At 43.1% G+C, this 26,716-nt stretch overlaps 1 protein-coding gene across 6 annotated transcripts in view; it reads right to left on the bottom strand.

Annotated features, from left to right (window-relative positions):
• Positions 1-17,876: 17,876 nt before the first annotated feature.
• Positions 17,877-26,716, bottom strand: part of Hivep1 (HIVEP zinc finger 1) — a 133,828-nt gene continuing 124,988 nt past the window's right edge. For all 6 annotated transcript variants that reach the window (XM_040282139.2, XM_078020546.1, XM_078020547.1 and 3 more), the window contains 2 exons: positions 21,088-21,596; positions 17,877-19,594 (listed from right to left, as the gene is read on the bottom strand). In XM_040282139.2, coding sequence (XP_040138073.2) covers positions 18,410-19,594; positions 21,088-21,596 — 1,694 coding nt within the window. In that variant the 3' untranslated portion in view covers positions 17,877-18,409. The remainder of the gene's footprint in view (positions 19,595-21,087; positions 21,597-26,716) is intronic.

Here is a 26,716-nt window from a genome sequence, read left to right as displayed (position 1 = left end):
TCATCTCAGGTGTTTCTTTTTTATTTTATCTTCTCTTAATGATTGGCCACTTTTTTTTTTTTAATTTTCGAGTTGGGAATTGCAGGGACTATGTTGCTGAGACTCTAGATTTTGTGACCTTCCTTTAAATGGTGCTGAGTTTTATTTTGGCAGGCAGTTAAATTACTAGTGGATCAATTTGGGCTTTGTTAGGGAGCACTTACTCAAGGACTAGTAGAGTGTCTTTTTAATTTTGGTTTACAATGCAACGATTTTAGTAAATTTATAGAATTCTGCCTTTACCACCACATTTGTAAGAAAATTTCCACCATCCCGAAAGGGGTCCTTATTCTATGTACAACTAATTCCAGCTCCAATTTCCCTAGGCGACACTGACCTGCTTTCTGAGTACACAGTTGTCATTTCTAGACATTGATTTTAAGTCTTTTGCATCCGAGTTCTTTGATTTGCCATATTTTTAAATTTATCACACGTTGTAGCCTCCATTAGTAGCCATTGCTTTTAGTTGCTTCATATTCAGTTCTGTTGTGTGGATATGCCCATTTTGCTTATCCAATCACCAGTTGATGGAGATTTAAATTGCTTCTTGATTTTGGCTATTAAATATAATGCAGTTGAGAAGATTCAAGTACATGTTTTTGTGTAGGTATATGTTTTTAATTCTAGAAGTGTATGTGCTAGGTTAGATGGTAAATTTATATTTCTCATTTCAAGAAACCTGCAAACTGTTTTCCAAAGTGACTGTACCATTTTCATTCCTACCCGTAAGCATAAAGATTTCCGTGTCTGACATCCTTGTCGACACTTAGTATTATCTGATTTTTTTACATCCATTGCAGAGAATTTGTATTGGTATGACATTATTATCTTAACTTGCATTTCCCTAATGACACTGAGTGCATTCTCATGAGCTTTTGAGCTACTCATATATGCATATTTTTTTAAATAAAATATTCAAATCTTTTGCTTGTTTTTAAAAAAAAAAAAAACAGGAATCACTCAGGGGCACGTGACCATTGAGCCACATTCCCAGACCTATTTTGCATTTTATTTAGAGACGGGGGTCTCACTGAGTAGTTTAGTGCCTTGTTTTTGACTGAGTCTGGCTTTGAACTCTCAATCCTCCTGCCTCAGCCTCTCGAGTCACTGGAATGACAGGCATATGCCACACACCCAGCTTTTTGCTTGCTTTTTAATTCGATTGTTAGCCTTTTTTAAGGCACACCTTTTCTGTGATTCAGCAGAATGCCCTGGTATTAAGTGAAGGGCTGGGCTCTGATCAGAGCTCCAGTCCTGGATTAGCTCCAGGGTCTGGTTTCTACTGACAGCCCTCTGTCAATCTTCTCTGCCAGGAATCATGGTAATGACTCAAAGGAACCTACATGCAGATCTCTAGAGCTGCTTTTCTGTGCAGCTCTTTCCTCTCTGGATACCCTTCTGCATAAATCATAGTGGCCTCAAAGAGTGCTGAACTCCTTCCTATAATCTGTTTCCTCCAACCAGCAAGACCACTGGTTAACTTCCTTGCACCACAGTTTGGAAAGTGCCCTAGACAGGAAGTTGGCTTGAATATTAGATGTATCTGTGTGCATGTGTTTCCTTCTTTAAGGACAGAAGATCTGTGTGGAGTATTGTATAAATGGTGACTGTAAATAGTCTGTCTAATGTGGTATTTGATTACTCTGAGTATTTAAATCCAGTATCAACTACTTGGTTATGTTCAAAACCAGAGCTTTCATATTTTTTAGTAGCAAAACGTTTATTTCAGAAATTTTTCATATATATGTACAGATGTATTTTTAGTGTGCGGATACATATGCTTGTTTTTGTATTGCAGTTTAGTCTGAAATTTTGTAAAAATATTTCAAAGACCTCTATTGCTTTTCATTCTTAAATAAATAATGACTTTTCCTAGGAAGACCTTAATAGTTGCAATAAAATAATAATAATGTTGTTGAGCCCATTACTGTGTGAGATAATTAAATAATCACATATGAAAGTTTTTTATTTTATTGGTGGAATTTAATACTATGGGTATAAAGTGAGGGATTTGTTCCCCCTATTCTAACTGCTTCATAGAAATAGCAAATGCATTCCAAAAAAAAAAAATTCCATCTGTGACAACAGATTGATGCACAAAAGGGTTGCAGTTCAAATTTAAAAGGCAAATAAAAGGGAAAATGAAAGAAACCATCAATAGCCTCATTATTCTGATCATAATGAAATTAAAATGCAAATATAGTCTGCCAAAATGGGATTGTTTGTGAAACCCACCGTTAATGGATGGTGATGAATACAGATCAAAATATACTGTTTTTGTGGGTGGTTCTGGGATACCAAAATGAAGTTTGTTTGCAATTGCATTTAGTTGGATGATATTATAAGTAAGTAATACAGAAAATTTTTTTTACATTTGTGCTAAATGTCTTAAAGACATTCATATCTAAACCTTTAATATCCAACATTCTAGAAAACCCCATACCAGACCATATATATGTCAGCTGCTTTTTTAGTAGAAAGGCTTTGAGAGATTCAAAATTAGGACCTTTGCAATATCTATAAATGCATTTATATTTGTACTGTGGTTTTGTCTAGAAAGCTTGCTAGTGTATGTAGTTCCTTAAAATAATATCAAGTTTAATAACATGAAATTCTATTTTAGTTTTGCTATTTATATTTCAAACATTGCTTTCTCTTTCCATTTACAAATATAAGCATAGATCCCACCCCTTGTTTTTGTATCTCCAATTTCAAAGGCCATAACAAAATTATACAAAAAAAAAAGAGTTGATTTAGATTGCTATCTGTCTTTTGGAGGTATGTGCAAGGAATAAAATTGGGGATGATGTTGGCCAGACAGAATCCAAAAATGAGTTGAAATCACTGTCCAATAATTAAATGATCATATCTTATAAATGTGAAAACCTCTGAAAGGTGGCAACAAGATTAGGAATCCAGATATCTGAACTCTGGTCTGAACAGGACAAGATTAAATTAAGTGATTAAGACTTGGTTGTCTCAGTTAAATTTCTCATCTGAAAAATAAGGGCTTTTATCTGAAAGACCCCTGCAGAACATGTCTCCAAGAACTCCATAATGTGGTTTCCAATCCAGACGTTTGCACAGAATACTTAATAAACAGAAGAGGGTGCTGAAGCCAGAATTGGAATCATGGTGGGGGGGGGGAAGAAAAGCCAAATGCTTCCAGTATGCCTTCCTTCTTTCTCTTCTTCTCATTCCCCTTCTGGGTGTTTAATCTATCTGATTAATTCTGCAGAGGACGTTCAGACCAATAAAAACAACAGCTTTGTTTTACTATATTTATGAATTCATTTGTTCTTGATTTTTTTTTTCTGGTTTTCAAGAGGATTCAAACCAGGGCTGCTATGTTCCACTCATTTTTCTTCTTTCATTTGGCTCTTTGCCTTTCTAGTTAAATGCTTTTAATTTTTTTTTTTTAATACATGAGTTTTTCCTTTGAAACATCCTGTGCCACCAATGGTCTTGTAAATAATGTGACACTGCAGGTGGGTCTTCGGGATCATTTTTGCATCTTCAGTTTAAAAAAAAAAAATCAGGGCTCCTTCAGGGCTTGATGAGTGTCTTTTTGGAGTCCGCAGGGAAGGCCACCATCTGGACTGACCCCACCTCCTGCAGTAAGTGCACATTCCCAGCGTCACCTCCATTAGCAATGTCATGTCGTCTTTTCTTCAACCCTGAACGAGAATGAAAACTTCACTTGAAGTCACAGTGAAATCTGATTTCAGAGGAACACCCACGATCAGAACCGCTGCTGCCTGTGGGAGCAGCAGGGCATGGATCTCTTAAGAGTCGCCATCGTTCTGGTTTTAAGATCCTCACATGGATCCATCTTATCTCTCTGCTTCTCATCCCTGAAGAAGCTTCTCCGTGAGATTCATCCTGTACCCTTTCCTTATTTGCTCTTAAATTTTTCCTCTTCCTTAAAAGGATATTTGATTTAAGAACAAAAAGGAGGGGGAAAAAAGGTAGATATGTGTGAGTTATTTTCTCTTTTACTTCTCTACATGACAGGTTCTTCAAATTCATTTCTGTATACCTGCTTTAATCAGCATCTCAAATTGATGCCCCCCTTTACACTATTTTTGTTCCTTATTGGTAATAAGGAAGTACTTGAAACTCTGAGTCCAAAACATGCACTTATCTGACTTCCAAATTTTAGGAGCTGAGAATCAACTACAAAATAATTAGATTTAGATATCTGGGAGACCAGGTTTTGGGAGAAGAAACATGAGGTATTCCATTGTTTCTATTACCTCTGATCTTAACCTCAGTCTATTTTAACAGATTAAAAAAAAAGCATCTTTTCTCATGTGTACCACAATATGCATTATCACTCTTGACAGAAAACATATTTTAAAGTGGAACATCAGGTGTTAGCTTCCTATTTCATGACATGAGAAGAACCAAATCTATACTTAGTCAAATATCAACTCTCTTTTTTCACACTTGCATTAGCACAACAATATTCAGGATAATACATTTCAACATTATGACTTTAGTGAAAGTCTATAGTTTGGCATTTGAGTGTAGTTCCGTTGGCTAGAGAACCTACTGGAAGCCCCCAAGTATTTCTCTTTTGGATTCTCTCAGTTCTTCTCTCCAATATCAGACTGGGTGAAGTCCATGAGCTCAACACGAATACCACCGTGAGCATTAGAAAGTCATCTGCAGGTTCAGAGCATCCGATTTTACCTTAATCTATTTGGTTGGCCTATGAATCCCACCAAGCCTCTGCTGTTGGTATGTAGCTCTGTCTATCCCAGTGAAATCTCACGCTGTTTACACCTGTACTGGTTTATCCTTTCCTGCCTATTCAGCTTTAAACAGCATTTACAATAAAAGAGGCTTAGTTGCAAATGAAAACAAAGATATATTCATGCATTTGAATATGCATCTGTTATGCAAATTTCTAACATTGTAGGATGAGAGCTAAGGTAACCCAGAAGAAAAAGGAATTTGTGCATTCTCCCCCACTTAAGTCCAGAGTGTGGCCTAACATTATTTTAGTATTGGAATGAAAATTTGATGAAAGAAAATTATATGGTATTTACAAAATACAGGAAACACTGGATATCTTTTTCATCTTACAATCAAAACATCTATTTATAATTACTCGTTAAGAAATTTAGAAACAATAGTAATTGGAGAACCTGGCAATTAGAAAAAAATCTGTAGGTGATTATTAAATAGTATAAACAGATACGTTTTTCCTCTATAAATATTGAATGATCATAATTATACTTTTTAAGAATAAAGGACTTTTTCTCCTCAGTAGATGAAGATTCAAGTTTGTGAATCACTGCAAATATATATGCCAAGAAAACAAGTGAATTTATTTTAATTTAAAATGCACATGTTCACCTTATCCAATGATGAGCTTGGTGGCTAGAAGAGAATATGAATGAGAAAAAAAAATTCTATTAGATAAATACACAATAGAAGTGGCCTGGAATTTTTCAGTAACTTTGGGCAAATATTTATCCATTCTAAGCTTTAGGGTCCTCAGCCGCAAAGGAGGGCTGACCATATAGCTTTGAGCAATCCTTTGAGTGTGTCTGCTCAGTGCAGGAGGCGGGGCTTAATGGGAGACATTTAGGCTATGAGCGCTCTCTTTCAGAAGCAAGTTTAAGTTGGATTTAAAGGCTCAAGGCTGTGAGTTTGAGCTCTTGCTCTCCTCCTCTCTTGACCTTCTACCTTCTACTATGGAATGGTGTAGCAAGAAGGCCTTTGCCAGGTAGGAATCACTCAGTCTGGGACTTCCCAGCCTCCTGAACTGTAAAAGAGAAATCTCTGCTGTTTATAAGTTATCAGATACTGTGCTCTAATGGCACAAAATGGACAAAGACAATTCATAGGATTCAACAAAAGAAACCTGTAAAGTGTTTAGTAGAATACCTGGCACACAAAAAGTAGTCAGGCATTTTAAGAATTATTATTTTTTATTATTTCACAAATGCTAGTCCATCTCTTGAGTGCATTTGTATACTGGAAAGCTTCTTGAAATTCTTCACATTAAATTTCTTAGAAATCCTTTTAGCCTTTTTAAAGGAAATTCATGCCATAGCTACGCAGCATCCCGTGTGATCTTGATCTTGACTTTTGTTTTATTACACAAACTTAGCATGAAGATAAGTTGCTTTTTGGAAGCAATAATACATAATTTATAAGTAGCTACAGTTGGGAGAAGTGCCTGACATCATTGTAGCTTTCTATTTAAATTCTGGTTTTGCTTACTTGTGTTCGATTTCCTTTTAAAAAAAGAAAACACGAAAACATTACTTGTGAGACTATTCAAGGGAAAACATTAGTCATCTCCAAGGAGTAAGAGAAACAGTGATGTAAAGCAATCATGATAAGAGCAAGCTTGGCCTTGGTCTTGGGCTCAAGTTCTCCAGGCCTTCCATCCTACCTGCTCCCAGGATGAAGAGAAGACAGGTGCCATTAATTGTTGGTGAAGCTACGGGGCCATATTGTGAGGTGGGAAGGCCTGAGATTAGGGAGTCAGTCTCTACTTTCTGGCTTTGACCATGGGAGATGATATAAAACTAAGCTCCTCTTCTCCTGCACTGCTCCAGGGCTTAGCTGGGCCAGCAGGAGGGGCCTGCCTGGGAGACCAGAATGATGGACATGTGGGAGCTGAACCCCAGCGGCACAGCTGGTAGTGAACCTGGGCCACGTGCTCCACCGAAGCCTTGATCAGTCACAGTGCTAACATTGGGTCCCCATCCATATATTAAGTGGTTTTCATCTTGGGTGGAAAACAGGCATATAATTTGTTTGCCCCATAAAATACCCATGGCCTGCCTGTCTTTCCCACAATCCTGGCGCCTCTCCTGGGATGTGCAAGGCTGTGACACAACCGTATGTACTGTCCCTCACCTTTCCCTGTGTTTTATATATGACCTTAAGCATCAGTACTCCATTGACTGACGTTTCTCCCTGTGATTTTAATATAAATTGAATTCTGTTGTATGAATTCTTCTGCAACAGGTTGTCCCAAAATATGGCTTGGAGATATCCATTTGTATAATGTTTTCATTTTTAATCAGGTTTAGTATTCCAGAGAAGTACATTTAGGTTGTTTACAGCTTTTTCAATACAAAAAAAAAAAATTATGCAATAGGTTTTTTGTTTATGTCTCCTTGGCAAGTGCTCCTCTAGGGCTGATACGGAGAGGCAGGGATTGCTGGAACACCAGTTCTGTATTTTTAATTTAACGAATTCTGCTAAATTGTCCTTCAAATGGCTCCGTCCACTGAGCCTACCCTCTGCCAGGTGTGTCTGAAGATAGTGATTCAGCCCCATTCATACCAGATATATTTAGGCTTAAAACTGCATTTTAAATTGTATTTCCCTTGAAAGTATATATTCTTTTCAGTAATCTGTTGGCCATTTCTACTTTTTTCTGCTATAAATTGCATATTCTTACCTTTTGAGTATTTTTCTACTGGGTCATCTGGCTTGGAAAAAATTTTAAGTACTTTTTAGATGAACATCCTCTGTCAGATAGGTAAAGCCAATGTCTTTTCCCAGTATAAGTTGTCTTAAATATTTTAAGGGTTTTGTGTAGCACCAAAACTTTGCCTCTTGATAAATGTAAATATATGTGCCTTCATGATTTTTGGCTTTTGTCTTACCCAAAAGCCCTTTTGAGTGGTATTGTGTTTAGTACCTGAGATAACCAACTTTTAAAGAGTAAGGCTTTATCTTGGCCTATGGTTGCGGAGGTTTTGGTACATGGTTGCTTGTCTTTGTCCTTGTATGCCTACGGTGTGTCAGACTATCATGGTCAAGGAGGGTGGTGGAACAAAGCTGCTCACCTTACAATGATCAGGAAGCAAAGAAAAAGAAAGGGAGGGGTTTGGAGTCACAGTATCCCCCCAAGCCACGCCCCTAGTATCCTAACTTCCTTTCTCTAGGCCCCACCTCTGAAAGTTTCCTTCACCTCCCAATAGCACCACAGGCTGGGGACCAAGCTGTCATCACATGGGCCCTTGGGGGAGATTCAAGGTCCAAAGTATCACCACAATTGGGGATCTTTCCTAGGAAATATGTAGCTTCCTTTTTTATAGTTGCGCTTTGAAATGTTCTCCTAAGCATTGCAAATTAAAGTCAGAAGAAACATAAACCCAATTAGATCAATTTTTCTCATTGTTTATAAGCTTAGTCAAGTTCCTTAAATTATTCAGGATTGTAAGTTTTATTTATCAGGTTCTCTCAAGATTCCAACACTGACATGGGAGAGATATACATAAGTTAGAAAAAAAAAATCGACACTCCTAAGCATAAAAAGTCTCATTATCATTATTGGCTCACTCATTAGAGAGATACATTGTGGTCTGAGTCAAAATTTTAGAGGGTTAAAGGCTGTTTGACTGTCATCCCCTGTTAACTGGTTTCACATTTCTAATTTTGGTTTCCCCAAAATAACCATCAGTGTAATGGTAACTGAAATAAGAGGTAAGTGTGATTGACCATTTATTGAAAGCTATGTAGGTCTTTTACAAAATATCCTATAGGAGATCTCATTTAATTCTCTCCAAATATCCCTGGAGTCAGTGTAATTACTGTGCCCATCTTACCAGTGAGGGCACTGAGCAACAGAAAGTGGCGAAGGCTTTCTCCAGTTTAGAGAGCTCATGGGTGGAGGAGAAAGGTGTGATCCGAGGCTCCCTGTCTCCAGAGCCTGTGCTGGCAGCCACCCAAAGGTGACCCCTGGGTATCTTCCTTAAAGGATGGAGAGTGTGTAGTCTCTTTGCAATCACTTTCTTCATTAATTAAGCATGAGGACTGAAGCAGTCAGCCTGAGTTTGCCTTTTACACCTAAAATTCTGACTCTTAAGAACATACGGAGATCCTGCTGTGCCAGTTGGGATTAGCCTTGGAGTTGCCGGGCCATGATGAGCAGCCCCGATCCCAACCTGAGAGATACAGAGGCTGACTTGGGCTTCTTAGGAATGAGGAGGTTTGGAACCAGCTGGTTCCACCAAGAATATAGCTCAGCAGCAAAGGCTTACCTGTCTTCTGGATTGCACGGCATCCTCTTAGGAAATCCTAGAACGAGGAGGGCAGGTACAGAGTCAGGGACCCCCTGTTTGGTTTATTGGCTTTACTCCTGCTTCGTCTGGTTTTCCCACAGAGCATTTAGAAAAATTATTATAAACATAGCAGAGCATTTAATAAAAGGGCATAATGGTTTGCCACACAGTCACAGATAAAAACATGACTGAAGACTTACAAGCAGAAGGTGCCTCAAATATCTGTGGAATGTTAGTATCTGATCTATTGCAAGACATTCAAAGTTACCCAAACCTCGTAGTTAGCGCTGACCTCTATTCAAATATTACTGTGCCCTTATAATTATTTACTATATTAAAATACTGTTTTAGTCTTTTCAGAAGCCCTCCCTAGTGGGTGCTTATTTTTGTCCTAATTTAGAGATGAGAAAACTGAGGGACAGAAAATAACATTTAAATAGTGATATTTAAATATCATTTTGACATTTAATTAGCTGGTCAGTTTTATCTGGGATTTGAATTTCGGCAATCTGCTCTTAAGTACTACGTTAATTGTTTCCATGTGTAATACTGAAAAGAGTCAAACGTTAAACTTATGTTTTGATTTGTCAAACTACAGAACATCAGCACTACCTGTGACTATTAATATTGTTGCAATGTGTAGATTATAAACCTCCAATTTTGCTTTGTTTGCAGATGCATCCTTTCTTGTTGCTACTCCATATGGCCGCACGTATGTGAGATGAGTTGCAACCGGTAAGGACACTATCCGAAGGTCGCTGAAATAACCTTGAGCAGAGATGGAACTTTGTGACTGTAACCCCAGCAACTCTGGGAGGGGGAGGCAGGAGGATCTTGAGTTAGAGACCAGCCTGGGCAACTTAGACTCTGTCTCAAAATGAAAAATAGAAAGGGCCGGGGATGTAGCTCAGTGGTAGAGGGACCCTGGGTTCAATCCCTAATACTGAAAAAAAAAAAAAAAGGTTGATTCTGCTCCAGCCAACAGATCAGGTGGCTCATAACTCTAGATTGAACTAATGACACGTAGTGCTTTTGACACATTTACAAATCATTTACATTACATTGCAAATCATTGGCAAATACATTCAGCACACACTGTACACACTGAAGAGGGAATGATTTAAAGAGCAAGTGAAAAAACCCAGCCACTGAAGCCGTAAGTGCAAGAGACAAAGAGGTTCGTCTACCATGAAAACATTTTATCTTTTTCAACTGAAATTCAAAAAAAAAAAAAAAAAATCTGCCTGGATGTAAGCAGAAACTTCAAATGTTTTGACTCCTGAATCCGTTGTCTTTCAAATCCCTTTCTCTCTCTCTCTCTCCTTTTTTTTTTTTTGAAGGATTTAGAAAATGACAACAAAGCGTTGGAGGAATTTGTTTAGTTACAAAACAAAACAAACAAAACATTTTTCCAGCACTGTTCCCTGGGGCCCATGTGTCTCCTCTGATCTCTATCTCCATTTAAGAGGGCTTCAGAGCTCTGACCTGAGACACTCAGAGTTGCTTAAGCATCAAAGAGAGTCGACCTGCCATGTACTAGATATTTTACACCCTTTCCAACAGAGGCTGAGATGGAGAACAGTACCTTTTATTAAGCATTTAACTTCAGGGTCATCAACAAAGAGAAGTTAGTAATGATTTGGGTCTGACCTTTTTTTTTTTTAATTTTAAAATGTGTCATTTTTTTTTAAAATTCAGTTTCTTATAATCAACGTGATGAATTTAAAGGTTCCAGCCTTCCTAGACTAAGGAAGGATGCAATTTATTTCATCAGAATAGTTAATAAACTTCTAATAAAGATTGGATTTTTTCATCAATAATTATTATGATTGCACATGGGTGGTTATTAATAAGCAGGTTCTTGGCATGTAAAAATCCTTCCAGTGCATATGAATGTTGAAGTAAGTGAAAATATCTTGCAGTGTAATGTGTAAAAATGTTCTGAAATAACTAAATCCAAATGTATCAAAGGGTACAAACACTGAATCAAATCCAGTCTTAACATTTGACCCCAGTGAGCAAAAATAAGCCTTACTATTAGCAAAGAAAACTAAGCCTGCCTGTCTAATTGACTGATCTCAAAGCTGGCTTTTCCTCCCATGACTGACCTCCAGGAATGTAAAGCCCTGTTGTTTTTCACCTAACATGGTTTCCTTAGATCTCATTTGGCAACATTCATAGGTAAATAACTAAACATACTGTCTTTCAAGTAACTGACCACAAAGCAATGGAAGCTGTCATGTGTTAATAAGCAAAAACAACTATGCTAACAAACGCCTATTGGGCTTTATGAAATATCTCTCTTTAGAATCTACAAACATTAAAAGTACTTCAGCTCTACATTTCCAAAATCAAAAGTAAGAATTAGAAAAACAGAGAAGTGAAGCTTTAGATAATGACCACTGTGGACTTATACTGAGATATGGAATCGTTTGCTAAATAGATCAAATATTTCTTTATCAGTCTTACTGCTTTTGTGAAAGGATTTATAAATACGTTCATTTCCTTCTAAATTCTTATGGTTATTTTTCGCTATAAATTGGCCCATAAAAAGCAGTACAATTTGTTCCCCATTCTCATAGGAGAAATATGTTTGAATAATTATCCTGTCTGTCCAAAGTAATAGAGAGTTGCTTTCTTTCTTTCTGCAAATATTTCGGAGAGGATTAATCTCAAAGGCTTTATGACATGTTTTTTCAAACCATGTCTGTACCCCAAACAATGAGAATCCATGTTCAACTTTGCTTTCCATCTTACTTTTACCATCCCAAGACATATAACAAAGACTTTTTTTTTTCCTGAATAGTGATTAATAATTGAAACCAAATACACCTGGAGATTTACATGTTTTATGCTTCATTGGAATTGTCACCTTGGATTGCACTTTTATCCTCTGCTATTGAAATCAAATGTTTCTTCACTAAGTATTTTTATGACCCCTACTATGTGCACTGTGAGGAAGTGTGTAGAAAAAGGTTGTCAAATCTATTATCTATACCAAGATGCATGGCCCTGGATGTGTGCATTCAAGAAGGAAGTTCGAGTGGAATGTTTTCTGAGTTCTAACTAGACTTTCATCTAGAAATAAAGATCATACAGCTCAATCATCAAAAATCATTACCAAAAAAAGCAGCATGGTACCGTGGAAAGAAACAGACATAATTTAAAATCCCTGCCTCGCTACTTAACTAGCTTTATAAACCAGAGCCATTTTCTCAGTCGTACTATGGGTACAACAGCATAGAGTGTTTGTTGTAATTGTTAAAATTTAAAGTGCTGCATTCTTTATGATGTGATTTATTCATGAAGTCCTCTAGTGTCATATGAAGGGAGCATGCTTTGCATATAATCTCAACACTTAAATCTAGTCAGACTACCTTGTTAGTTGAAGAAATTATCCAAATTTGAAAACGAGGTTTCGAAATCTTCTTAAAGAAGTTTTCCCATTTAATTCAAGGTATCTCAATATTTACCTAAGTCAATTACACCTTTTCAGAATTCGGTATGTGGCCAAGATGGTGGGGGAATGAAATTTAAAAACAATTTATTTAGATCCTTAACTTCCAAACTTTCTATCATTCATTGCCCCCAATGCATTTGAACCTCTGGCAGGAACAATCTAGCACCTCCAAGAGGAATTCTTCAGTGTGCTGAAATAAACATCATATCTGCTGTCACCCTCAGAATCCCAACTTCTCAGAGAACAAAAAGCAAAGTAATTCAAAAACTTTTGTGAAATGTATCGGTAACTTTTAAAATATGAGCGAGAGGCTGAAACCACAAAAGGAGCAAAACTCGATTCATGACCTGAAAGGATTGTCGCTTGATCCTTCTCGGTGATATTACGGAGTAGATCCTGGATCCCAGTTTTGGGAATCCAAGCTCAGGGAAGCAGTATTGAGAACCCCTTTCAGAATTAGATGGGAGGGGGCTGGGGTTGTGGCTCAGTGGTAGAGTGCTTGCCTAGCACGCACAAGGCACTGGGTTTGATCCTCAGCACCTCATAAGAAAAATGAAATAAAGATACCGCGTGTCCATCTACAACTAAAAAAAAAAAATCTTAAAAACCAAGAGAGAGAATTAAATGTGAGGAAGAAGTTGCTCACTTATTCTAAGAGCTAAGAGCTGATCCTGAGGACTGTTGTGAATAATGGCTAGAATTTTTAATCCTGCAGTCTTCCTTGAAGATAAATACGTTCCTGCATATCCATGTCTGGTTATTATGCAAATAGGCGATTCAGCTTGTGAGTCATGGATTCCCACTGGTTTCTTGCTGGGAGGTAAATCCTGTTTGACATAGAAATTGATGGAGACATGGAATTTACCTCACAGTAGCCCCTCCCTCTCTTCTTGCATAATCCCTGAACACTCCCCCACCACCTGCAAAGACTCTTCTTCTTTCTGCTACTAAGATACTCCCCAGAGGATTTCTTAGATGTCCTCCCTCCAGCCCTCTCCTGGGTTTGGCCTCCAGAGTCTGATGGCCTCCAAACAGTCTTGTCTGCATCTGTTCAAGCTTTGAGTCTAGAAGTCCCAGTTACGGGGGTACTCCCAGGGTGCACTGATCATAGAGAGTCAGAGCATGGCTTTTGTCTGGGTCTAAGCCATGTCTTTTGAGCCTCCCCAACCCTGATCATGCCTTTTCTTCTGGGAAGGGGATGAGAATGGCATGTATTGAATTTGTTATAAAGGAAACTGCTCTGCTATTGGTACAAGTGCCCATGCTCAGCTTTCTTTTTAAATTCTGTCTTACATTCAGCTCATCTCCTTCAGTTGATGGAATTTCCTCATCATCTACTTGGGTCATTAATAAGTGTCTCCTAGTTTTATTGAATCCACCATTAAAAAGAGAAGGTCCTGTGGCCCCCTGGACCAGGAGAACTCAGGTCTGCTTTCCACCCTCCTTTGCAGTCCTATCCTCCCCTCCTTGCTCTCGCTGTTGTGTTATTGTCATAAATCACAAGCACATTAGTGCAAGGATGAAGGCCTTTTGAACTGCAAGCCCCTGGGTCTTCCCCATGATCCTCTGTTCCATCCAGAGCCCTTTCCATGTGAGGAGCCCTGGTTCTCCAGGACCTCACCACGGCTCTGTCAGAGACCTTGCTGAATCCCAGAAGACACATTTCTAATTCTTTTGGTCTTTTTTGTATTTCCTGAACCTTGGTTTGTGTGTAACCTGCTACATCACACAATCCTGGCTTCAAATCCTGGCTCTGGCACCTGCAAGGTGAGGCTTCAATACCTGTGGAGATCATCCTTCCTGATTGGAATAGGGATAAATACTCGCCTACATATTCCATCTGTCCGTAATGCTGTTCCCATCTATTGTCTCTGCTTAATAGTGTCCCTTCAGGGCCAACCTGAAATGTCCTATTCAGCTTGAAGTGCTCCCTTACAACTCAGCCAGAACTCTCTTGGCTCTCTCACTGGGCTGGGCCACTTCGGTGACACTCAAGCTGCTCTGGGTGTTGCTTACTCCGGAGGGCAGATACCATTCAATGTGCATTACATTTGCATTCCCCCAGCCCTTCCACAACCCTGATGCTAAATATTCAGAAGCGTTTGAGGAATCCTCCCTTGCCCTCGTGACTCTGCTATTTTTCTGTTTGGCAGCACGTCTCAAATCCTATACCTCCTTCAAAATACAGCAACTGACACAGATGCACAAATCATCCTCTAGTTACCCAAGTCTCTCGTGTGTGGAGTCTGACTATATGGCTTTCTTGACTCTCATGTTTATAGTCTGGATTCTAAGATATATGTGGTTTAATATCAGTCTGTAGTTTCTATGGCCTGTCTTAAGGCAGAACATGCACCTGCTAATTTCTTTTGCATCTTTCCTAGTATGACAGTTTGTTGGTGTGGGAGGCCTGGGAGTCTTCTGGCCCGAGTCTGATGCAGAAGGTAGGGAACACCTAAGCGCAGGTATGCTTCCAACAGATCCTTGTATGTGCAGGGTTCCAAATCAACCTGTGTGTGCAATGGCTGGGAATCCAGTACCTTTAAGGAAATCTTCATGATTTTCAGATTATGAAATTTTTGGAGAAAATTATGAAATTTTACTTATTGACTTAAATTCACTCCATTTTTTTTTCTATAGCAGTAGGGAGTTATTGTTATGACCATCCATCTACTATCCTTCTTTGATTATTAAATGGATAATTCTCTACGGTCATGGGAAGTCACTTTGAAGGAAGATTCTCATCATAAGGAGATTTAGCATCCTTGGACTGTAAGATGACTTTGTAACAAAATGACTCTAATTAAAATCATCTGGTATTGCTTAAACTTTATTTCAAAATGTAAGGGTGAAAACAGGAAAGTCAGGAAGAGCAATGCTGCTATAATTTGACCTGAGCATGCTTCAAGAAAGATACTATCTTGACAGTCTTTCAACAAAAATGATGAGCAAACTCAGTGATCCTGGTCAAGTGGCACCATTTAAAAATCAGGTTGGGGTTAACCTGAATTTTAACCTAATGAGAAAAGTGTTTTTTACATTGTCCTATGAAAGGAAAGTCATGGCTGTGCTATAAAAAAAAAAAAGTATATTAAGTATCATACATTAATTACCATTCTGAAAGAAAGAATTATCATTGTGATCCAAGTTTGGTGAATGAAAATGAGTTATTTTTTTCCAACACTTTTGATGGTGGTACTGCTGTACATTCATAGAAGGTATTGAAACTGTCCCCATAATGCTTGTCACCTGCTTTACCAAAAACAATCAGTGAACTTGGCTGTCATTGTATTCCACTTGTCCAGTACTCTGGGTCTTGCACAAAACACAAAAGAATAAAAGTCAAAGGAAGCCTCCCTAGCTCTCTAATTACATGACTTGCAAATGATTTGCATTTGGGAGTATCAAATGAACAGTGCTCCTTGGGAAAAGTGACTGGAGAAACTGTTCAGAAGTTAAATATTCTCTTATCTATTTTGTGTAAGTGATTATTTCAAAGTAAAATGGTTCAGACTTTGGAAAAATTTATTATCTAGCTGAGTATTTTGAGTATAGATAGTCCTAGATCCTAGACTGATAATGGGATTACTTCCCAATAAACTCATCGTAAGTTAAAAATATTGGAAGTTTGCAAATGCACTTCTTGCTCCTAATCACAAACACCCCTGCCTAGCAACCCACACATGGAGAATCGGTTTGTGTCAGTCTTATGATCCTGGAGCTGATTGGGAGCTGTAGTCACTGCCATTGTCCAGCACTGGAAGAGAGGGTCACACCACATATCACACCAGCCTGCGAGAACATCCTCATTCCCGGTAATCTCTACAGAACACACTCTGCTTTTCCACCAGTATAAAACTGAATCTTAAATCAGATCATCATGTCACATTTAAGCATGAAAGCCACTTATATCGATGGTATGTACATAATGTGATAAATCTCGAAACATCCAGTGTACAAAATAAGACTAAGGTCCGTGAGAGCATTATCAAGTTTTCAAGGGAATAGGCAGTGTATCAAAATGTCTAATCCATGGTTGAATATAGGAATTCCACAAAGTAAGAAAGTTCTAGACAAACTAAAAAGTTTCAAAGCTTAATTCTGAGCATTACTTTTAAAGGGAGAGAGCTCATGAATACTTACACACTATAATTACGGAGTTAGGCATATTTATTATACTGCTTCAAAAACTCAGGCAATAAAAGTATAATACAAGGTCAGGGCAGGAAGCTAAACTTTTTTTGAGAAACTGGACAGATAATGGGCCTCAATGCCAACCATTACATTGTTAGGGTAATGAACCTCCTTGGGTTGAAATTCCAGGATTTGTTTCAAATCTCTCAGAAGATAAAATATATTATTTTTTTGAGAATTTTGTCAACTAATCTATGGAATTGTGTCCACGCGAGTTGAAGCGTGCATTTAAAGCATTCCTGTCAGCCTGCTGGGCCTGCAGTGTGCCCTAGAGAGACTAATGTGGATTAGCACGAGCAGGTGGGGATGCCAGTACCTCTCCCATAGCCATGGCCATCACCAGGTGGCTAGCAGTGTGACTTCACACTCCCTAGTCCATTCCCCACATGCTGAAGCCTCATCATCTGCACGTTCCTGGTCTCCATGACACAGGCCTTTGAAAACATGCACACATTACCAGAAATATTCAAATTCCAACAGCAAACTGTTTTGAAAACTATACCTGGCACCCTTGATCCTTGGTGATAATGCACATCACAGAGATGGAAACTTTGCCCGCCTATTTGTGAAGGAGTGGTGGTTAAACCTCTGGTGATGGGAAGTGATCGTTTTTAAAGAGAATCACTTAACTTAGAATTCCGAATTCCTTCTTCTATAAATCCTGGACCCTCTGAGTTTCATTCCTGGACAGACCTCTCTGTGTAACCAGTGGGAATGAGAGGAACAAGTGTTCGCGGCTCCTGAGCAGACCTGGGGTTGGCGTCTGGAGGACCTGTTTTGTAGGTGTCATCCGAGCCCAGCCCTCAGGCCCGCTGTCTTCTAACGCATTTTACATTTACCAGCCATGTGCACGTCTACCTTTAGGAGCTTTGCCCACTTGAGCCGTGTGCTGTATGTACTTACAGAAAGTGTTCTTAAATGTCTGCTCAGGAGAAAGTAAGCAACTGCAAACTTACTGCGAACATAAACAAGAGGCACGAGTCTGGGTTGTCGAGTGCAGTAGTTTCACATGGTGGAGGGGCTACTAGGGCCCCGCTTCTCAGGCCAAGGTGGAGGGATGCGGGAAGAAAGGAACCTGCAGTAGAAGCAGCACAGATCACTGAGCCCTGGCTGCGGGGAAGAAGGCACAACTCAAGCCAGGGTAAAGTCAGTAAACAATGTTTTACTGAAACAGTTCATAACACAGAAAACCTGTCTGAAGTGTAAAGTTACTGTCGTACACAAGGAGGAGGACAGATCCATTTTCAAAGACTATTATGAATACAATAAATATGGAGTTCACATACTAATTTATACACAGAAACTGCCCCAGGGCCATAAAAATTTATATTCAACAGTGCAAACATATAATTTAATCATCTGATTTATTTGATGGGTTCTTCTTACTAAACACAAATAACTACCTGGTTTTCATATACATATATAACATATTTTTATATAGAGAGATTCAACAATCTGTACAGTTTCTAAACATAAAACTTCTAAAAGGCACAATTGTCTATACAACATGTACAAAAATGGCTGGAGCTGACACAAAACAACAATTATTGGTCAAAAGTTCATGATTGCACAAAGATTAGTCATGAGTTTATGTCAGAAAAATGTGCTTTAAGGAAAAGAGGGTTTTCAAAGAAACCTTTAAGTGTTATTTAAAAAAATAATAAAAAATAAACCACTAGGTTGCTATCACAAGCCGGTCCTCGTCCTCGTCGCTGCTCCCATCGCTGAACTGCACGGGGGGCTGCCTTTGGGGCGGAGCTGCGGGCCTGGGCGCCGGTCTGTCCGTGGGTCTGTCCGTCTGCAGGCCGGCCGGCTTGCCCACGGCTTCCGCCCGCACCCTCCGCAGGGGCTCTGCGGTGGCCGCCTGGCCCTGCCCGCGGCTCGGCTCAGGCCTGGGTCTGCCCTGACTCGCTGAGGCGGCCTTCTCGGTGTCTAGGGCACCTGAGCCATCGAGCCTCGCGCGGTCACCTGCGGGGGCAGGTGGACCCGGCCTGTTTTTTGCATTTTCCGGCTGGACTTGAGGTGAGCCCTGAGGAGACTCGGTCCTGCTGACCTGCTGAGCGCTGGCCGCGGAAGTCTGCTTGGGTAGCGGCTCACACGCTTTGCTCTGGGAGGCCGGGCCGTCGGGGGCGCCCTGGGCTTCCACGGCCACCTGGCCGACCTGGCCGACGGAGGGGATGAGCGTGGGCAGGGCGATGTTGAGGATCTGCAGGCCGGGCAGGTGCGCCTGCGGGGCGGGGCTGCTCTGCGACGAGGGCGTCCCGGCCAGGACCTGCAGGCCCACGGCGTTGAGCGCCAGCCCCGGCGGGTGCACCTGCGGGGCCATGCTGGCGTTGGCCAGGCCCACGATGTTCACGGTCTCCATGCTCAGCGACGTGAGGGACGGCAGGCCCGGGGCGCTCAGGTTCTGCAGGCCCGGCACGCGGATCTGGCCGATGGGAATGCAGGGCACCACGCCGCTCAGCTCCGCCACCCCTGTGGGATTTGTAGTGCCGGGAACTTCTGTGCCCGTGTCCCCAGGGGTGCCCACGGTTCTGTGAATGACACTGACAGCAGGAATTGTGAGCTGCACTGGCCCAGCCTGAATGGGCACAAACGTGGAGTAAGTGAGGCCCGCGGGCACCACGTGGATGCCCCCCACGGGCACCACGTTGTAGGGTGTCCTGGACGGCTGCTGGGAATGCAGGGGGAGGTGGCTAAACAAGTGCGTGTGGGCGGAAGGCAGGCCTGGTGGCACGGGGAGGGCGACTTGCGGTGACTTGTGTTCGTGAGCCACGGGAGGAGCCACGGGAGGAGCCCCTGGTGCAGGCTGCGCACCGAGCTCCACTGCAGCAGAAGGGAGTCTGGCAGATGACGTGTCCTGAAAGACAAGAGAGAATGATCCTTTGACGGCAGAGCTTTCTCAGCCACTGAGCTAAAACGCTAGTGCTCCACCTGTTCTTCTCAATGTGCTGAGAGTATGGACATTTGCATTTTATAACAATAAGCTTGCTCAAAATTACATTTTGGGTTTTAGAAATAAATGTCCACCTAAGAAATCTGCATCCTTAATGTCTTTCCTAGTACAAATAACAGGAACGTTGTGTATACTGCTTTGCATTTTTCAAACCAATTTCCTGTATTTCATCACAATTTCTATTGAGAATAACTGACAGGTGGCCACAGTTAAATTCCCAGTGCTGCGGCTGTGTTATTCCCAGCACCGCCAACTCCATCTCAGACTAGGAGCTGTCAGTGACTGTGAGATTAGTGCCCGTGAGCGCTAACTCACTCGGGAAAAATTAACCCTAACATTGTTCATGATGAAGCTGCCCCAGAAAGGCTGTTATTCACTCACATTTCCTCCTCGTTCCAAAGTTTTGGAAATATGTGCTGACACTGATTTCCAGGCCTGGTAGGTGCATGAGACACTTGGGGATGGAGAAGCTTAGAGTAGGGGTGACTGACACTTCAGTAAGGAAATGTTCACTGGAAGGGATCAACCTTGCCCATCCCTGTTCTGCCCAAGACATTTAACTAAATATTAGCCTTTTCTTGACACTATCTATATTCTGGAACTATATTAATTTATATATTAGCTTAATTTCTACATCAATGTAATTTAACTCGGACACTAACATAGTTGTGTAATTCTGGCTAGTCTGTAGAAGTTGGAGCTTTTACAGTCCTTTTGTTGTCTTCAGTGTTAACCTACCAAACTGAGACCTATCCCACTTAGAAATAAATCCTGTTGCAACAACTGATACCCAGGAGTGGTGAAAGAACTACCCCTGTGACAAGAACGAGCCCAGAGCTCACCACTGGCCAGTCACACCAGCCAGGTGGGAACACAGGCTGCACAGTCTGTAGTCCTCTGCAGGCCTGTGGCTGGCCTGCAGCTGCTCCTGGGAGCAGCTCTCCCGACCTGCCACGCAGCTTGGTCATTCAAGCCAAGTGAACTTCCTGACAGATGTTCCATCACTCTGTTGTGACAACTGGTGGCTGTTTTGCCAATACACAGCATTTGGATAACGTGGTCCAAGTCCATCACATCAATCTGATGGAAAGATGATTTCAAGGAAACGTGGGACAAGTCAGTCCACGGGTTCTGTTTCTCAGTTAGCCCATTCTTAGTTTATTTCAAAAAGCAAATTAATAATAAATGGGTATATTTTTCAAGAGCCTTCCACAGATTTAAACACAGTATGTGAATGCTGACTTAAACACTTAACGAGACTCCAAAGGACACAAGTGACTTCTGCCATTAAATTAACACAAGAGGAAGCTGGTTTGGCCATAAATCACTCACAGGTGCCTTATTTTGTTAGGCTCTTCGTGTGTAACGGATAAAGAGGGAGGGGTACCAAAACGTACCTGTGTGACGGCGACAGTCCTTCCTGTCAGAGAGTTTTGCAGGGCTTCTGATTCAGGGTAGTCCACAGACATCTGACGGCTCGGGGACCTGGCTGCAGCCTCAGCTGACCTGGAAGGCTCGACGGGAGGACCCGTCTGGCCTTCATGGTTGGCGGCCTGCTGCGCGGGCTTGGCTGGAGAGTGTGTCCTCTGGCTGTGGCCGGACTGCACGGCGCTCAGCACGGTCATCTTGGTGAGCAGCACTCTGGGCAGCACATCCATGGGGTCTGCGTGTGCCCCCAGGAAGCAGTCGGGCGTCCTGACGTCCTCGTCAGCACTTGCGGAGTCCTGCAGGCCACTTCTGGTGGGAAGATGCTGCGGGCTGGCGGTGACAGAGGGAGCCGCGGACAGGCCCGACTCGGCCTGGCTGTCTTCATCGTCCTCTTCATTTTCGTTGTCATCTTCCTCGGGGCCGTCAGAGTCCTCAAGGTCACAACCTGACCTCTCGTAGCTGAATCTCTGCTTCTCATCTGATGAGACAACCAAGAGTGCGGTTAGAGGGCTCTGCAGGCATGGCCACCATGTGGTCCAGAGCCAGAGCCGAGCAGCACTGGGGGTTGCCCACAGCACTCACGTCCCAGGCCCGGGCGACACGGAGAAGCAGTGGGCACAACAGGGAGTGAGAGGAGAAAGGGCTGCGGGCAGTGGCAGGGCAGCGCAGGCAGCGAGGAGGAGCACGGCAGGATTCACCAGGCGGAGCCAAACAGAGTGGGAAGTGAAGCCTCCAACGGTACACCTGAACACCCTCACCAGACGCTCCTGAGGGCACGCAGGGGACCCTCGAGTCCCCACTGTGCCCACCCCTCTTCCTACTTCCTTGAACCTTCCTTTTACTAAATAAATTAAAAACACAGAAAACATTGATGGCTTTTGATTTCTGAGCCCAATAATTTCTTTAATCTTTGGCAGTTCTGTTCCACTGTTCTCTGAGTAGAAGTATTCTTCTGACAATTAAGCCACCTTCTCTTTATTTTTAAAAAATTTCCAAGAGAAGTAGTAAATTTCCTGGTCATTTTCCCTCTGATATGAGTTTTCACAGGAGGGGGACGCAGAGTCACAGCGTCAGCGAGAGGGAGCTTCACACAAAATATTCGAAAAGGTCAGGGAGTTTCAGAGCCCGCCCTGGGGGACCGGGTTAACAGCCCCCCTCTTCAACAGGGGCTGCTCTTGGAGCCGGCCCCGCCCCCTTCCCTGACCCCGCCCCGGCCCCGCCCCCGGGCCAGGGTGCAAGGCGGGCACTCCTGCAGCCCCGTCTGCGCCTGCACTCACAGCACCAGTGGTTTCAGCCAACGACAGTCTAAAAGTATTAAAAATCCCAGAAACGGGCGCAGTTGAACCTACATCACTCTGGACGGCGTGACACACCCCTGCTCAGCTGCACCTGCCACCTGGGGTGCACTGCCCCTGGTTGGCGTGTCCATGCTGCCCACGGTTCCCGCCCTGTCCGTGGTTCAGATCGAGGCCCCTGCACCGCAGTGCTGGGGTGCCAGGAGGAGGCCAGCAGTGGCCCAGCCTGTGGGACGCGGCCCACACCTCCAGCCTCGTCCTACCTTCTCGCAGGGCGCAAGGCACCTCACCCCACAGGAAGGGAGTGGGCAGCACAGGCTGCGCAGAGCACCCATGACCGTGCACGCTGCAGCTGTGTGACCGAGCTCCTCAGGGTGCCACTGACTGGTCACGGTGCCTGCCTGGTGAGCTGGACATCAGCACAGGTGTGCATGTGCAGGCATGAGGACAATGCAGGGCACGGAGCCTTCTGTACCACTCGAGGTTCCGGGGACCCACCGAGGGTCTCGGGGAAGTATTCCCTGGGGATGAGAGGGGAACCACTGGGCTGGGGATGTGGTTCAAGAGGTAGCACTTGCCCGGCATGCGCAGGGCGCTGGGTTCAATCCTCAGCATCACATAAAAAAATAAAATAAAGATGGTGTGTCCTCCGAAAACTAAAAAATAAATATTAAAAAATTCTCTCTCAAAAAAGGGGGGGGGGCACTGTCGTTTTTTTAAAAAGGGAAAAAAATGCAAAGGGGGGGGGAAAGAACAGGTATTTTTCCTGGCTTTCCCAAATACTAACTTCAGTATCCTTTATACACGGCAAAGATACATTCTTAGAGAAAAGCCTCAAAGAATGCCTAGCCCCAAACATTTGAAGACAATCATTTCTAGGCAATGGAAAGAACTAGAATTTTCATGTTATTTACCATGGATATGTGTTAGTTTCTAATTAAAATATTCAAAGATACAACATTTTAAGTTCCCTTAATATGAGACTTTATGAGCCTTTTGCTTTTAGGCACCTACTATTGTGTTATTAAATAAATAAATCTGCAAAATAACATCAGTGTTCTGCATCCCGCCAGGGGCTGTGCTGGGGATGCCACCGGGTGGGTTTGGGTGTGCGCGTGGACTCCCAGGGCCTCACATGCCTCTTCTCTGGCATCTTGTCTGAGGTCTGAAATTCTAAAATTGGCACGTCATCCTCAGTTTGACTCGGATTTGCCTGTTGGTGCCAGATGAAATACTATGTTTAGGGGGAAGCAGAAAAGAGCAGGGAGCCGGATGACTGGAGCTGGTCACTGGGGACGGCTAACTTCGTCAGAGGCCAGCCTCGCTGCAAAGTCCACCCGGAACAGGTCTCGCTTACCTTAAAAACTACTGCTTTAGAAACAAAAGAGCAAGCTCACTTCGAATCTATGACATTTCCCAATTCCACAGGAAAGGGGAGTTTCAGCAGGAAAAGAAGCAAGACTGTCACATGGGGCACAGGCAACAGGACACTGGCAGCAGAGTTCAGCTAGCAGGGTCAACAGAACACACAGCTGGCTAGGGCACCCGGGAGCTGTCGGGACCTGCGGCACCTTGGGGGCTCTTGCAGGCATTATGTCACGAACCCCTCCAGCCCCTGTCAGAGGTCACAGGGGAGAGCACTCAGCAGTGTCCACTGATGTCAGATCTGGAGGAGAGCAGCAGCCTTGCAGGAGGCGCCAAGAACTTCAGCCTCTCCCCTAGGGAACAGGAGCCTCACCTGGCAAGGGGAAGGGTGCCAGACCCCGAGGTCCTCAGGACATGGTGAAGACTCACAGCAATGGGGACAGGAGCAGGAAAAGACAGGTTCAGCTCCCAGGGAGGGCAGCACCGGGAAAGCCGAGGCCCGACAACCGAGAAGGTAGTGAATGTCTAGACAGAGGATCAGGCAGAACAGAGGCGGCACGGCCTTCCCTCCGCACCCTCCCCAGGTGCCAAGTTGAGGGCTCTGAGGAACAGACAGCCGGGAGAAGGACAGGCGAAGAGCAAGAGGGTACAGAGAGGCTGCCCTGTCCCCAAGGTGCAGTGCAAAGGGAGACCCGAAACCAGAATGCCGCAGACGGTGCTCCTGTAACCAACCCACCCAAAACACAGGGCCCGCGGGGACTTGAAGCCTCTGCAGTGAGGACAGGCACAGCAGCAGGGCTCTCAGAGGCTCCTGTGTCCGAGGAGAAAAGGCATTCCCAGGGCTCTCCACTGTCGGACACAATGTCCAGCTTCCAACACAGAATCACAGGCACAAAGAGGGGAGGAGAACAGACTAAGAACCAGAGTCACGCACGACCGAGACATCAGAGCTGCCAGGGACGCTGAAACAATGACGATGAGTCTGTCCAAGGCTCTCACAGGAAAGGTGGACAGCAGGCCATCTCAGGGGACTCTCGACGGAGAGACGGAAACCATTAAGAAGAATGAAGAAAATGCTCCAAAGGAAAAGCACAGTAATGACAACGAGGAAACTGTCCAGCTCAGGATCCTGTGCCCTCCGCAAATAAATTGTACTATTCACCTTAAGGAGGAATGAAATTACGGCATTTGATGGTAAATGATGGAAATGGAAAACATCACGCTAAGTGAAATACGCCCATTCCAAAAAACCAAAGGCTGACTTCTCTCTAATATGTGGATGCTAACTCACAGTGTGGGGTGTGGGTAGGAAGAAGAGACGTTCACTGGATTAGACAAAGGGGAAGGAAGGGAAGGGAGGACAAATGGGGACAGGAAAGACAGTAGAATGAATCGAATATAACTCTCCTTGTACATATATGAATACACGACCAGTGTAATTCTACAGCCATGTGTAACTAATAGGCATATGCGTGGGCGAGCGCACACACAAACACACACACGTCTACACACACACAAAAGATAAAAGAGAAGAAGAGAATTCTCCCCACTGCTGACAGAAATGTAAGTGCCAGAACTGCAACTCTGGAAAAGTGTGACAGTTTCTTCTCGAACTAAAACATGTCAAACTCTATAACCCAAAGATTCCAGCTGCCAAACTCCAGAGACAGATGACTCTGGCCGGCACCGAAGAACCCCATGAGCACACTCAGGGGGCGGGGAAGGAAGGTTCTGTGGAGCCTAAGCAAGTACGTCTGGCTGTGCACTAGGAAGGCCAAGGGCAGGCTGCCCCACTCACGCGGCTCTGCAGCTGCAAGCGTGCTTCTGACAGGGGGCTTATTCAGGATTCCTAAAACTGGGTCATTTGTGGTCAATTATAGATGAGAAGCAGGTTTTCCATTTTGAGTAAAAGAAGTTAAAAAGAAGGAAATGGAGAAGGCTAAGCTTTGCTGTGTGGACTAGACCTGGAAGAACTGCTATGGACTCAGACTTCAGTCACACATGATGTGTGTGTGCACACGTGTGTGCACATTACATGACGTGAATGCTGGTGTGCATACATGTATTTCCTAGCTCTACCCAGTGCATGGGCTAGAAGCAGGCACAGGTCAGTAGCAATGAGCGCACACCAGCAAGTGCCTGGATCTTGCTTTCTAAATACCTCCCTCTAGTCAAAGGAGCCAGGAGTCCTTAAGAGAAATGGTCGACAACAGGGCTGGAATATCTTGGGGTGTCAGAAAGTAAGGGATTTCTTAAGCAATGAAAAGACACATTGGAAGGACCAGGAATAGACCCCAAAGTGCTCTCAGTGGCAAAGGCCAACACTGGAACCTGAGCCAGGCAATAAATAACAATGACACTGAATCAAGACCCAAGGATCAAACATGGACCCTCAAGCCCACACTGATAAACATGAGTGAACGAAGGGCACCTGTTCCTTTCAGAAAAATTTCGATCAATAAATTAGAACACCATAGTAACACCACCGACAGAAGCCATCAGCAAAAAACAGGGTGTTTGCATGGTCTCAGCATTTCTCCACAGTATTTAGTATTTACAGAGGGAAACACATGGAGTTCACAGGAGAGAGCCCTGGCAGACACCAGAAACAGCGCAGAGCTCTGCGGACATCAGAAACTCTAGCAGAGACACAAGAAATCCAGATCTGCTTAACCAATTTGTAAATGAATGGCCCTTGAAAGTCCCATTTAAGTCACGTTCTCCTAGGCACGTTCCCCACTCATGATAAATCAATGTCTCTGAAACTCAATAAAATACGTGAACACAAAAATAATTCCTTCATCAGCTCCTGGGGGAAGAAAGGCACATGATGCAGTGACATCTTCTTTTTCACGTTTCCACACATAAGCAAACACCAGAAGGTGTACTTCCAAGCCACCTCTGAGGACTCCATGCAGGAGCTGCCACCTGCCCTCCC

The sequence above is a fragment of the Ictidomys tridecemlineatus genome, chromosome 8 (genome assembly GCF_052094955.1).
Source record: "Ictidomys tridecemlineatus isolate mIctTri1 chromosome 8, mIctTri1.hap1, whole genome shotgun sequence".
Classification (NCBI taxonomy): Eukaryota; Metazoa; Chordata; class Mammalia; order Rodentia; family Sciuridae; genus Ictidomys; species Ictidomys tridecemlineatus.
Note: the sequence above shows the minus strand (reverse complement) of the source record. Positions and strands in the feature narration are given on the sequence as shown.